Source organism: Myotis brandtii, unplaced genomic scaffold (assembly GCF_000412655.1).
Source record: "Myotis brandtii unplaced genomic scaffold, ASM41265v1 scaffold500, whole genome shotgun sequence".
NCBI classification, from domain to species: domain Eukaryota; kingdom Metazoa; phylum Chordata; class Mammalia; order Chiroptera; family Vespertilionidae; genus Myotis; species Myotis brandtii.
The window spans coordinates 1,756,468-1,769,393 of NW_005369062.1; the positions used below are offsets into that span (position 1 = coordinate 1,756,468).

The window sequence follows — 12,926 nt, forward strand, 5'->3', positions numbered from 1 at the left end:
TTTTATTGATTTTTTACAGAGAGGAAGGGAGAGAGATAGATAGTTAGAAACATCGATGGGAGAGAAACATCGATCAGCTGCCTCCTGCACATCTCCCACTGGGGATGTGCCCGCAACCCAGGTACATGCCCTTGACCGGAATCGAACCTGGGACCTTTCAGTCCGTAGGCCGACGCTCTATCCACTGAGCCAAACCGGTTTCGGCTCGGGCCCTCTTCTGTTGGAGTCAGGGAAGGCTTGTTAGCAGAAGTAATGGAAGTCAAGGCCTGAAAGTTGAGCAGCTGCCAGCAGATGACCAGTATGGATAAGAGGATCCAGGTAGAGGGAAAGGAATATGAAAAGGTACAGAATTAAGAATATTGAAACAGAAAATTAAGGAATATATTAATAGTTACAGAAACTAATGACCAAAGTAATGATTGAAAGTCAGTAAGAAATAATGCTACAAATTGGCTTAAGAGGGTACCTTCAGGCTTTAAGGTAGATGCCATATTTTTTCAAAATTGGAACGGAAATTTGATTGTGGACATGGTAGAGGGATAGTAGGTTCTATAAATTGGCAAATGAAATAAAAGAATGAGCATGTGCATCTATTTTGCATTTTCACCTGTATTGCTTTAAGTTTATTGTAGGTAGTTTTTCCACCCATTTTTTTGGATAGTTGGCTAATTTCAAATTTTAGAATAATAGAAATACAAACGAGGAAGCTTTTGTTTGTGTTTTATAATTATTGAAATTATTTCATAGGAAATTCTTCTGTAAATATAAGATATTTATATTTGTATTTTATGAACCATAAGAAATAAGGGCTAATCTACGTATTCTGTGTGAACTCACTATTTTAGCATTTTTAAATGAAAATATAATATAGTAAATAAAGTGATTTACCATAAAAGTTTAAAAGTATTGTCGTCCTAGCTTCTCTTAATTTTCTTTCAATATTCAAAATAAAAACCTAGGTATGTAAAGTGTGAGTGTGTTTTATTTTTGAACACTGGGTTGGTGTGTGATTTGCCCTCCATTTAAGTGTTAGGATTGACTAAGTTTCAGAGCTGGTGCCCACAATTTCCCACAGAAGGTTTCCTGCATCTGCTGGCTGTTGCTGATAAGAATCCAGTGTTTAAGCCTTTTGTTTATCTGAGGAAATTCCTGTTAGGTGTGTGCACATTCCCCTTTGTTTTTGGTATTAGCTTTAGTGAACTGGCCATAAGAATCCTACACAACACTTATTTTAGCAAAGTCCTTTTGCAGATGGGGAATGCTTTCCTGCAAATAATTAACATGGGAATGAGCTAATCAGAACCTATTGATTACTATTCTATGTGAACCAGAAGATTTTCAAATAATGATATATTGCTTAATTGGTTTTTAAAAAATAACATTTGTGTACATTAATTAGACAGAAGGTATTTTACACTAGAAGTATATTTTTGGTAATTTGTAACATTTATTATAAATATGCCTGATTAAATTTGAAGAGACCTTTGAAGTGTATATTCATTGTAATAAATTAAACAATCAAAAGTTTTTATTTAGATATGTTTTTGTGGTATTTGAATGTTTTTCTTTTGTGATATTCACTATATCCAAAACCACAGGTATAATATGTTCAGTATTCAGAGGCTGAGATTTATGGTTTCAGTTAAATCACACCTGCTATTAAAGCCAAAATTGTTGTGCCCAAAATATTCCTGCAGCTGCATATTACTGTTTTCAACCAGGAAAGCTTTACAATGCCTCTTATCAGGAAATGGTTTTGGGAAAAGATAGTGACAAATTTTCTTATTTGTGTTAAAGAACAGTAAATAATATTTTCTGAACTATCACTTATGTCACCCTTTGTTTTTTTAATCACCTTTTAACTTTGAAATTTTGAAAAGTTGTTTTTGCAAGTTTGTTTAGGAAAATTTATGGTTTCTTAGCTAATCTGACTTAGAATAAGGTAGATTTATCACTTGTATAAATATTTATATAAAAATTTGAAGAAAATTTCATATATTTTTATCATAGGGAAGAAAATAGAGTGCTTTCATTGCTTTAAAACATTTTGATTCTTTAGACAGATTCCAACAAAACTAATTTCTCATTTCAGGCCTTTGAAGACCTCAGCAAGCTAATGGTCAAGGTATATGTCATTTATATCTATTAAATTCACACCAATTATGATGCAGTTTTGAAAATATATTTTGTTAGCAGACTCTTTGGGGACACTTCTTTCTTTTCACTCTTTTACTGTGCTCTTGACAGGCTAAAGAAATGGTGGAGTTATCAAAATCAATTGCTAATAAGATTAAAGACAAGCAAGGTGACATCACAGAAGATGAGGTAAATAGGTTGCTTTTTAAGGCATGAGAAACTACAGAAATAATGCAGTGATGTTTTAGTGGCTTACTAGATTGCTTTTTTAATGTGTTTTATTTCTTTTAGAACTTGAGGATATATGAAAGTGCTAAAAAAAGTCAGCCATAAAAACTGTTAATTTTAGTGAGATTATAGGATATTTCAATAGCTTTGCTTGCAGTGTATAAGACATATATTGAAATATGTAAGGAGTATCTATTTTATATATCATAAGTTTCATGTCTGTTTCATTAAATTTGTCTACAGTCTGGTCAAGCCATTTTTCTAAGTTCTCAGTTGTATCATTTGGTTGGCATTAACCATAGCATAGTTATTTAAATCACCTCTCACACCAAACTTGTGAAGTAAAGGGAGTGTGACATAGCAAGATGGAAGGAAGGATAATTAGATTTATGCAGGGAACTATGATAAGTAATTGAGTAGAATTGAATTTATGATGGAAGGATTTCGAATGTTGGGAGAGAATAATTCTGAATTGTCTTTTTGTGCACTTTTTCCTCTTATAGACCATCAGGTTTAAATCCTATTTGCTGAGCATGGGAATAGCTAACCCAGTTACCAGGGAAACCTACGGCTCAGGCACACAGTACCACATGCAGCTGGCTAAACAGCTGGCTGGAATATTGCAGGCACCTTTAGAGGTAAAAACAAAACCTACATGGTCTTTTTAATTTGTGTTGTTATTTCTGTGTAATCAGAAATCTTAATAAGAGCATAACTCCTTTCATGATGTGGTTACTGTTTAACCATCATGTTTTTTTTCTCTCAGGAATATTAAATTAGTTCAGTGTACTTATTAATGGATTCTTTGTCAGTAATCTTCTAAATTGTTTTTAATTTTCACTTAAGATATCTATAACTTTCTAAATCTAGTTGATATGAAGTTTTTCTTATCTCTTATTTTCAAAAGGAAATATATGATTTCTATATATTTAGCTTTTTTTGTATATCAGTAGTCAATATACAGGGTGGGGCAAAAGTAGGTTTACAGTTTGTATGGCAAATAATACAATAATTAATAAATAATAATACAGGAATAAACTGTTTCACATACAGCTACCTACTTTTGCCCCACCCTGTATATGTACTATTAATTTCATAAGATTTCTCTTCTAGTCTAACATTATTCAGGCAATCAAAACTTTACGTATTAAAGCACTTGCATTAAGAAATATTTCAAACATGAACAAATAGACTAATATAATGAATCCTTATGTGCCTATCATCTAGCTTCTTCTGTAAGCCAACCTCCACTCTGAATTACTATAAAGCAAATCCCTGACATCACAGCACTTTCATCTGTAAATATTTAAGTATGTAATTATGATAATAAACCTTGAAATGTAATTATAATCCCATTTTACACCTGAAAAGTTAAAAATAACTTTTTAATATTATTAAATATCTAGTTAGTTTTCACATTTTCTCTTACAAATGGTGTTTCAAATCAGAACACATTGCAATTGGTTGATTTGTCTTTCAAGTTTTTTTTAAATTCCATGTGTTTTCTTCTATCCCTCCCCCCATTTATTGATTAGAGAAATTAATAGTTTATCTGATAGAATTTCTCAGTCTGGATTTTGCTGACTTGTATGTTAACATCGTTCCCTGTAAACTGGTAGTTATATCTAGAAGTTCTTTTTTTTCTGATAATATTTCATAGAGGTTGTGTATTTTCATCAGGAGGTACATAATGTCTGATTGTCTTTTCTTTATGATGTTAGCAGCCATTGACAGTCATTATCCTCATTATTACTTTACTAGAGGCCCAGTGCACAAAATTCGTGCACTCAGGGTGGGCAGGGGCGGGGGTCCCTCAGCCCAGCCTGTGCTCTCTCACAGTCTGGGAGCCCCGCGATCGATCGACCCCACAAAGGGAGGCCCCACCCACCCACTGCAGTGCTGCCGCCGGGTAGCCTGGGCCTCCCTCTTTGGCGTGATGATCGCGGGGCTCTGCCATCGACTGCCCTAAAGAGGTAGGCCCTGCCCACCTGGCCCGGGCTCTGATATGGGTCACCCCCACAGAGGGAGGCCCTGCCCACCTGCCACAGCCTGCTGGTTGGTGGCCTGTGCCTCCCTCTTTGGGGAGATCATGGAGCCCCCCCATTGATCGATCTACCCACCGGCTGGTGTCCTGGTACTCCCTCTGTAGGGCGATCATGGGGCGATGGCCGGGCCCCTGACCAATCACATTGCACCTGCCTTGGCTTGCCTGGAGCCAGTGGGTGTCATAGCATGGTTGTCCGGAAGGTCATCTGGATGGTCGTTCTGCTGTTCGGTCGTTCGGTCAATTTGCATATTACACTTTTATTATTATAGCCTAGGAGTAGCTAAATGGAGATATTCTTACTCAGTTCTATAGTTTCTTTGTTTATTAGCTAGAATAACTTAAAACACTTTTGAAAAAAATACAAAAACCAAACAAACAAACAAACAAAAAAAACCACTTTTGAAACATGGTGGAGAGACACTTTTTTCATTTAAGTAAATGTGAAAAGAGTAATAATGACCTTAAAGTCTAGATATTGAATTTAAATGTCTCATGGTATCTGAGTAAGTTCTCCTGTGTGTAAATAGTATTTTTAAAAGCTTCTTAAGAAATTTTATGATTTCCAAATTCACTCTGATTATGTTTTCTAAGAAATGCTAATGTGCTAATTATAATATAATACTTTTAAAATTTTCATTATTTTAATAGGAACGAGGGGGTATAATGTCACTCACGGAGGTGTACTGTTTAGTAAACCGAGCTCGAGGAATGGAAGTAAGCATAGAATATTTAGATTTCTTTTTTTAAAAACTAAATATAGACTTTCTTAATATAATACAAATTTCCCTACAGTGAATACAATTTGAGGAAGGGTTGTGACTATCAAAACTATTTTGAGAAAAAGTATGGTGCAGTGAAAGAATACCACTCTGTGATCTAGGAGGTAGATTCTGTTCCTGGTTTTGCTGAGTGAACCTGAGTAGCTTACTTAACCTCTCAAACTGTTTTTCTACTCTTTCTACCCTTTGGACTGACTGACAGCTTTCAGCTCTAATAGTCTGTGTTTGTATTGTGATTAATAAGTTGGACATGATGCCCTTTCTCTGGGATAGTTAGCTGTTTGACTTAATTGGGTTGGATACAGAGTGCCTGTAGATAACAGAGGGAAAGCTGCCATGCTCCTTTGGCTGTGAATCAGCTGAGGCTATTTTTCAACTTTCATTGACCCTTCACACCCAGATGTCCTTGGCCTCGAAGGTTCTGTCCATACACTCCTTATGCCTTCACAGTCAAACATAGTTTTGTGGTATCAACAGTTTGCTCTGTCTTTCCAGCGTTCACCCCTGACCCACAAATTAAGCCTATGCTCTTTTTATTTGAATAGTCATAACTGCTATTGGTGAGTGCTTACTCTCCACCAAGCACTCTGCACGTTACCTCATTTATCCTCCCAATAACTCAGTGAGGCAGCTACTTTTATTATCCCAATCTGGTGGTAACCTGGGGTGAGGAAATTGAGGCTTAGAAAGATTAAATAATTTTACATAGGTTGCACCTGGAGACTGATTTGATAGGGATTTGGACCCAGGCTGGGTTGGCTCCATAGCTGTTCTGTGTGACTCAAAGCTGTGCTTGTCAACTACCACACTGGGCTCCACAGTCTGGAAGGGTAGCAACTAGCTAGCTACATGTGATGATTGTGAACTTAAAATGTAGTGAATCTAAATTGATGTAAGTGTAAATTACACACCTCATTTGGGAGACAGTACAGAATAAAGAAATCTTAAATATCTCATTAAAATTTTTTATATCGATTTTACAGGGTGGGGCAGAAGTAGGTTTACAGTTGTGAGTATGCAAAACGCAGTTTATTCTTATACTAGAGGCCCGGTGCACAAATTCATGCACCAGTGGGGTCCCTCGGCCTAGCCTGTGGGATTGGGCTGAAACTGGCTCTCTGACATCCCCCGAGGGGTCCTGGATTGTGAGAGGGTGCAGGCCAGGCCAAGGGACCCCACCAGTGCACGATTGGGGCTGGGGAGGAACTCGGGAGATTGGCCAGCTGGGGAGGGACTGCAGGAAGGCTCCAGGGCGTGTCCGGCCAGTCTCGCTCAGTCCCGATTGGCCAGACCTCAGCAGCAAGGTAACCTACCAGTCGGAGCGTCTGCTCCCTGGTGGTCAGTGCACATCATAGTGAGCAGTTGAGCGGCCTTAGCATATCATTAGCATATTATGCTTTGATTGGTTGACCGGATGACCGGACACTTAGCATATTAGGCTTTTATTATACAGGATTATTATTTATTAATTGTATTATTTTCCATTACGAACAACTGTAAACCTTTTGCCCCACTCTGTATACTGAATTTTTGATCTATTGGGTATATATGTGTTAAAATTAAATTCACCTGTTTCTTTTAATATGGCTACTAGAAAATTTAAAATGATATATATGACTTACATTCTGTTTCTATTGGCTAGCACTGCTTTAATGAATAGAAGTTTTTGCTTCTTTGTTAATTTTTTGTTTTGTAGTGATTAAGCCACCTAAAATTCTTGATAAATGATAATTTAAAAAATTTCTCTTCTGTTTTAGTGGTCGTTATAATTATATAGCATCACTCTATTAATTTGCAGTGTAAACTGGATTTTTTCCCCCCATTAGTTGCTCTCACCAGAAGATTTAGTGAATGCATGCAAGATGCTGGAAGCTCTGAAATTACCTCTCAGGTAAAAGAACCTCTGCAGGAAGTTTGCCAACTATAGCCACTATTCTGCACTAATTAGATAGGAAAGCCCTGCCAGGTCTGCCATCCTGTTGGGTGAGCCAACATTTTGCCCCTCTTGAAATTCTATGTTAACAGAATTCACTTGGCACCACAAGCACCTCTGTCATCCTGGCTTCCATCCTGCTCATGGCCCGAGGCGGGTAGTAATCCAACTCTTGTCGTTTTGGCGCAGTGAGATAAGAATGTGGGCTCTTCCCATGAGGTCAGGGTAACTAGCTCCTCTTCCCTTAGACTTTGTGTTTGTCTCTGGAGACCCAGAAGTACAAATGTTAAGCTGTGAATTATGTATTTTCCTTATCTTCATGGTTAAAAAAAATTAGCCATTAGAGATGTATTGCGTAGTGAATAATATTGTAATAACTATGTATGGTGCCAGGTGGGTACCAGAATTATCAGGTGATAACTTCATAAAGTATATAATTCTCTAATCACTACGTTGTACATCTGAAACTAATATGAAATAATATTGAATGTCAACTATAATTGGAAAACAAGAAAATTGAAAAAATAAATAGCCAGATATATATTTTTTTAGTATGTAGATGATAGTTTATTCATGAGCTTTATAGTTATGCCATGGTTGCTTGTGATTGTTAAGTTTCAAATGCTGTTTTGTGTTAATATTGCCTCATACCTGGGCATAAAAGGTGAATAATATTTGTGCCTCCTTAGTGGTTGAAGGTCCTAGATATTCACAGCTTTGTTCTCCCGCCTGCTGTTTTTAGGCTCCGAGTTTTTGACAGTGGCGTCATGGTAATTGAGCTTCTGTCCCACAAGGAAGAGGAAATGGTGGCCTCAGCCTTGGAGACAGTATGTGAACCCAGTTTCCTCTAGTCATTAGGGCTTGCTGTGAGGACCCAAATGTCTAGCAACTTGAGAAACAGGATTTCCTTTTGAACTTAACTTTACTAAAAAGTAATGTTCGTTGGCCCAGTTAAAAATGGTTTATCATTAACAATGAATAAATATTAATCATAGTTATTCTCTGAAAGCTTTTTTGAAATGTACTAACACTCAAAACATCTTACAAGAAAGGAGAATTAGAATTAATGAGGTGTTTTCTTTTTGTTTGAAGCTGTCTTGAGAACAGGTTTTTTAACTTTGTTAATCAGAATGTTATCCATGATAGAACTTTTACTCTTAGTAGCAATTACATAAGTAGCATTACAAATATCAAAAGCTGTTTTATGAAATAATTGTTTCAAAAATATGAAAAGCAAATGTAGTTTAGATAGATTTTATGGCCAAACTGCTATTACTCATCAGGGTACTTGAAATATTACTACCTTCATAGTCTCATTGGTGAGCCTGTATAATTTGAATAGCTTACATTTATTATACTTTTCAATTTAAACTAGATGAAAATACCTGAGACTATAGGTATTTTGACCACATACTTTAAACTACACCGATATATGAAGGTTCTTTATTGGATTGTGTAATATGAATTCAATTAGAATTTGTTATATGTTCCTTTTCAGAATATCAAATTTTTTTTAGATTTTAGTACAGTGCCTTGATCATATTATAGAGGGTTTTATGATATTTTAGCCTCTACTTTATTTGGTCTGAGTCCTTCTGCTTTTGTAGAATTAAACATTAGTGAAGACTTAGTTCTATAGTGGGTATTTTTTGGATTTTAGTAGAAAATTCAATAAGTTATTTCCTGAGTATAGCTAGTAGAAATTCTTTCTAGGTTAGTAACTAGGTGGTCTAAATTATGACATTTTATTTTGCTGTGTGTTTCTATTAGGTTTCAGAAAAGGGATCCCTAACATCAGAAGAGTTTGCCAAGCTTGTGGGAATGTCTGTCTTGCTGGCTAAAGAAAGGTAGGTAAGGTCCTTGTTCTTTGTTACAACTTGTGTTTCTGAATGGACAGGTGATTGTGGTTTTCTCCCTTGATTCCTAGGTTGCTTCTTGCAGAGAAGATGGGCCATCTTTGCCGAGACGACTCAGTGGAAGGCTTGCGGTTTTACCCAAATTTATTTATGACACAGAGCTAAGGGTTTTTTGTATTTGAAATACTTCTTATCCATGTACTTGCATCATGTAGAGGATGTATGATACTGAGCTAAGGGTAAACTCTGATAAACAGGATTCACTGGAACTGTAAAACCCTTTTAATTTCTTCCTAATATTATGGGGTAGGAAGTTGATTTAGGACGAATATAGGAAAATACAGAAAAATGAATGCCAATGGGAATTTAAAATCATGCTACAGTTATATAGAACCCTCATAGTTTAACTTGAAATATAGTGGATTTTAACTTGATCATCAAATCTAACCATTTTTAAGAAAGGGATTTAGTTCATGGGAGAAGAAAAAGAGAAGCTGCATGTTTAGACAGGTTAATTTGTTATTTTGGTGTGACTAAAAGTCACTGAATTATAAATAAGTGAAGTTTTTGTCCAGTCTGGGGGGTTTTTATGAAGCAAGTCCTACATTCAGTGTAGTTTAAGAACCTGACAACATTGGAACAAAATATCAAACTGCGGCGTGCCATAGGAGGCTCCTTCTAAGGGCTTTTATTAGAAACAGTCATAACATGTCTTCAACAGACAAAGCACCTTAAAAAAGGAGAGAATTGTATCTGACTCACATATATATTACCTGACTAGTTTTTTTTTTTAAGTGATGATTTCATGCCTGACATTTAAAGTATGCAACTATGTCATTTTGTTTAAAAAATGCTGTGGATCTTGAAACTGAATTAAAGAGCTGTACAGACATGCCCAGAGATATGATTACAAATCTGGGTAGTAGATGGCTCAGGAACATAAAAGTGGAAAAATAATATGTCTCCTTTTCTTTCCCTTTAAGGAGTTTCACACTGAACTTTAAAAATCTTCCTATCATATTCTAGCAATATTTTTTCTTTACCCCACACATAAGTTGTGTGGAGAAACTTTCCTGCTAAAAAGTATTACTGAGGTAACAAAAACTGGATAATGCTGAATTTAGATCGCTTGAGTGTTAAAGTGGACTCCCTGACTTTATATGTTCCTGCTATATAGCATACAATATGCTGGGATTACCTCAAACTCAGGGACCTGCAGGCACAGAGGAGACCCTCTTTCTGAGACTAAGTCAGAAGTGGAAGGCAGTGATGATTTCTGGCCAAGCCTCCAGAGGGGATAGTATCTGTGCTGAGGGAACCATTGAGACCAGGAGGAGGCAATACCCAGGTTCACACTCTCAGATGTTCTCAGTGAGGTAGGTGAGTGTCACTGCCAGAGGCTGCTACAGGTGCAGGGATCCTCAGCTGCAGACCCGGGGAATCCCTCCAAGTGCAGCCAGAGTCAGTCCCTGATTCCTCCCAGAAAAGTGGCTGTTGCTGCTTCACATCCTCCAGTGTCTTGGGAATGTTGTGCCTGAGGCATCCTTCCTTACTCTGCATTTTCCAAATCTGTCACTGATTCTAAATTGTGATGACAGATCCCCTAATTCCTTCATTGCTCAGCCTCAGGTTTGTTTTGGGGGAAATTCAGTGTCTGGCTGCCCAAGTCTTTCAGGCCATTGTGTAAGCTTGTTTGTACATAACTCCTCTTTGGACTGCACAGCTAAGATTGAGCTACTGGGATCTCGCTCTAATGCTGTGGATTCATTACAGCAAACTCGCATAATTCAGCATATTTATTTACATTAATGTGACAACACATTAACAAAAATGGAGCAATCTGAATTGTATACAGTGAACTAAAGAAGCAGTAAAGTGACATGAATATACTAGTATTTTGCAAAAAAAAAAATGTGATTGCTTTCACTGTTTTCATTATTTTTTTGTTGTTAATCTTTATATGAGGATATTTTTTCCATTGATTTTTTTTTTTTTTTTTTTTTTTAGAGAGAGAGTGGAAGGGAGAGAGGGTTGGGGGGTCGGGGGGAGAGACAGAGACATTGATTGGTTTTCTCTCACATGTGCCCTGAGCAGTCCGGGGATTGAACCTATGACCCTTTGGTGTGTGGGCCGATGCTCTTAATCACCGAGCCAAACCAGCCAGGGCAACATTGTTTAATTCTTAACGTGGGCATTCTTCACATTTTCCAGACCTCAGTATATATATTTTTCTTTTTTCAAATAAGGTGTTATTTTGGTCCTCTATTAGTAGAGGTTATGTTTAAATACAACCAATCAGGTCTTAAGTGCAAAAAAGTTCTGTCTTGGTGCTTATCACTGGTATAATTATTGTTTTTGCTTTCCTAACTTTGCTCTCAGGAGCATTAATCTGTTGGTAGCTTTACGATAATGGAATATTTCTAGTCACATACTGTCCAAAATTTTTTTACATTGTATAAGTGAAGATTGTTTTTGGGGTTAAATGATTGGTATTAATGTATATAGAATAAAGTTATTGCAAAATTAAAAAAATGATTTTTCTTAACTTAGTATCTTTTAAATACTCTTTGGAAAATAATCTGAAAATCATAAACCTTTAATCAGAATAAGCCAGTATGTTATAATTTGTTCTTCTAGATTTGTAATCAAGAGTTGATTATAAATATTTTTTACCTCAAGCTCTTACTATTTTAGTTGTTTTAAAAGAATGGCAAATGGCTCATGAAGTTTTTTAAAAAAATTCTTGATGTGAATTCCACTGTTGATTGACCAGGTGTATTCATGTGAATGTACTATATCTTGTTCCCTGTCACCAGACTAATATGGCCAGATGTGGATTCATCATGTCATTATTCTCATGCTCATCTACTTAAAATGATTCTCCTTTGCCCAATAATCTCAGAGTTTTCATCTTGGAGTAGTAGAGTCACATCTTATAGGGTGGTTAGATTTTAAAGACTGTACCTAAATATGAAATCGAACATGCTCAAAATGATCCTTGAAAATCTCTTAAATGCCAATAAAGTTCTACGTATAGTTTTACATTAGAATCCCTGTAGTGATACCTGGGTATGAGTATTTTATGAATATGGTAAGTATCCTATCTAATAAAAGAGAAACATGGTAATTAGCCGTACGGCCGCTACCCTTCCCATTGGCTAATCAGGGAGATATGCAAATTAACTGCCAGCCAAGATGGCGGCCGGCAGCCAGGCAGCTTAAAGCTAACAGGGAGGCTTGCTTGCTTCAGTGACGGAGGCCTCCAACGTTCCCCGCCTGCCGCTGCCGGCCTCTGAGCTTGCAGTTTGAAACATTGTAACAAATATAGAAGCTAAACAAAACCCCAGAAACCTGCTTTCAGTCAGCCGGGATCTCAGAGCTGGAGTCCCAACATTGTTTCGAATACAGAAGGTAAACAAAGGCCAGAAACCTGCTTTCAGCAGCTGAGCCTCAGAGAGAAAGCCGGCTCTCAGCTCCAGTGACAGCCATAGAAGGTAAATAAATGCCAGAAAAAAAAAAAAAATAAAAAGAAAAAAAGGAGAGGTTTGGAGCTTCAGTCGCCCGCCAGCCTGAAAACAGCCCTCAGCCCCTCACCCAGACTGGCCAGGCACCCCAGTGGGGACCCCCACCCTGAAGCAACAAGATGGCGGCTAATTTGCATACTGAAGGCAGGCGGCAGCAGGCAAGGCTGTCTGCGGTCTGGGACCCGGATCTGTGACCCGCCGGGCGGGGGACAGTGCTTGAGGCTGTCCGCGGTCTGGGACCTGGATCCATGTCCTCGCGGGTGGGGCGGCAGTGCTTGAGGCTGTCCGCGGTCCCAGGACCCATATCTGACCCTGCCAGGCGGGAGGCACCGCGGGAGGCTGTCCCCAGTCCAGGACCCAGATATGTGACCCTGCCGGACAGGGGGCACCGCGGGAGGCTGTCCGCAGTCCGGGACCCGGATC

General features: G+C 37.7%; 1 protein-coding gene across 1 annotated transcript in view; it reads left to right on the plus strand.

Moving 5' to 3' along the window:
• The window catches only part of VPS36 (vacuolar protein sorting 36 homolog (S. cerevisiae)), a 43,300-nt gene extending 33,364 nt beyond the window's left edge, over window positions 1-9,936 (plus strand). The window contains exons 7-14 of the mRNA XM_005876943.2: window positions 2,093-2,125; window positions 2,248-2,325; window positions 2,868-3,002; window positions 5,060-5,125; window positions 7,017-7,081; window positions 7,866-7,950; window positions 8,894-8,970; window positions 9,051-9,936. Of these exons, the coding sequence (XP_005877005.1) occupies window positions 2,093-2,125; window positions 2,248-2,325; window positions 2,868-3,002; window positions 5,060-5,125; window positions 7,017-7,081; window positions 7,866-7,950; window positions 8,894-8,970; window positions 9,051-9,144 (633 nt within the window). The 3' untranslated portion in view covers window positions 9,145-9,936. The remainder of the gene's footprint in view (window positions 1-2,092; window positions 2,126-2,247; window positions 2,326-2,867; window positions 3,003-5,059; window positions 5,126-7,016; window positions 7,082-7,865; window positions 7,951-8,893; window positions 8,971-9,050) is intronic.
• Window positions 9,937-12,926: the final 2,990 nt, after the last annotated feature.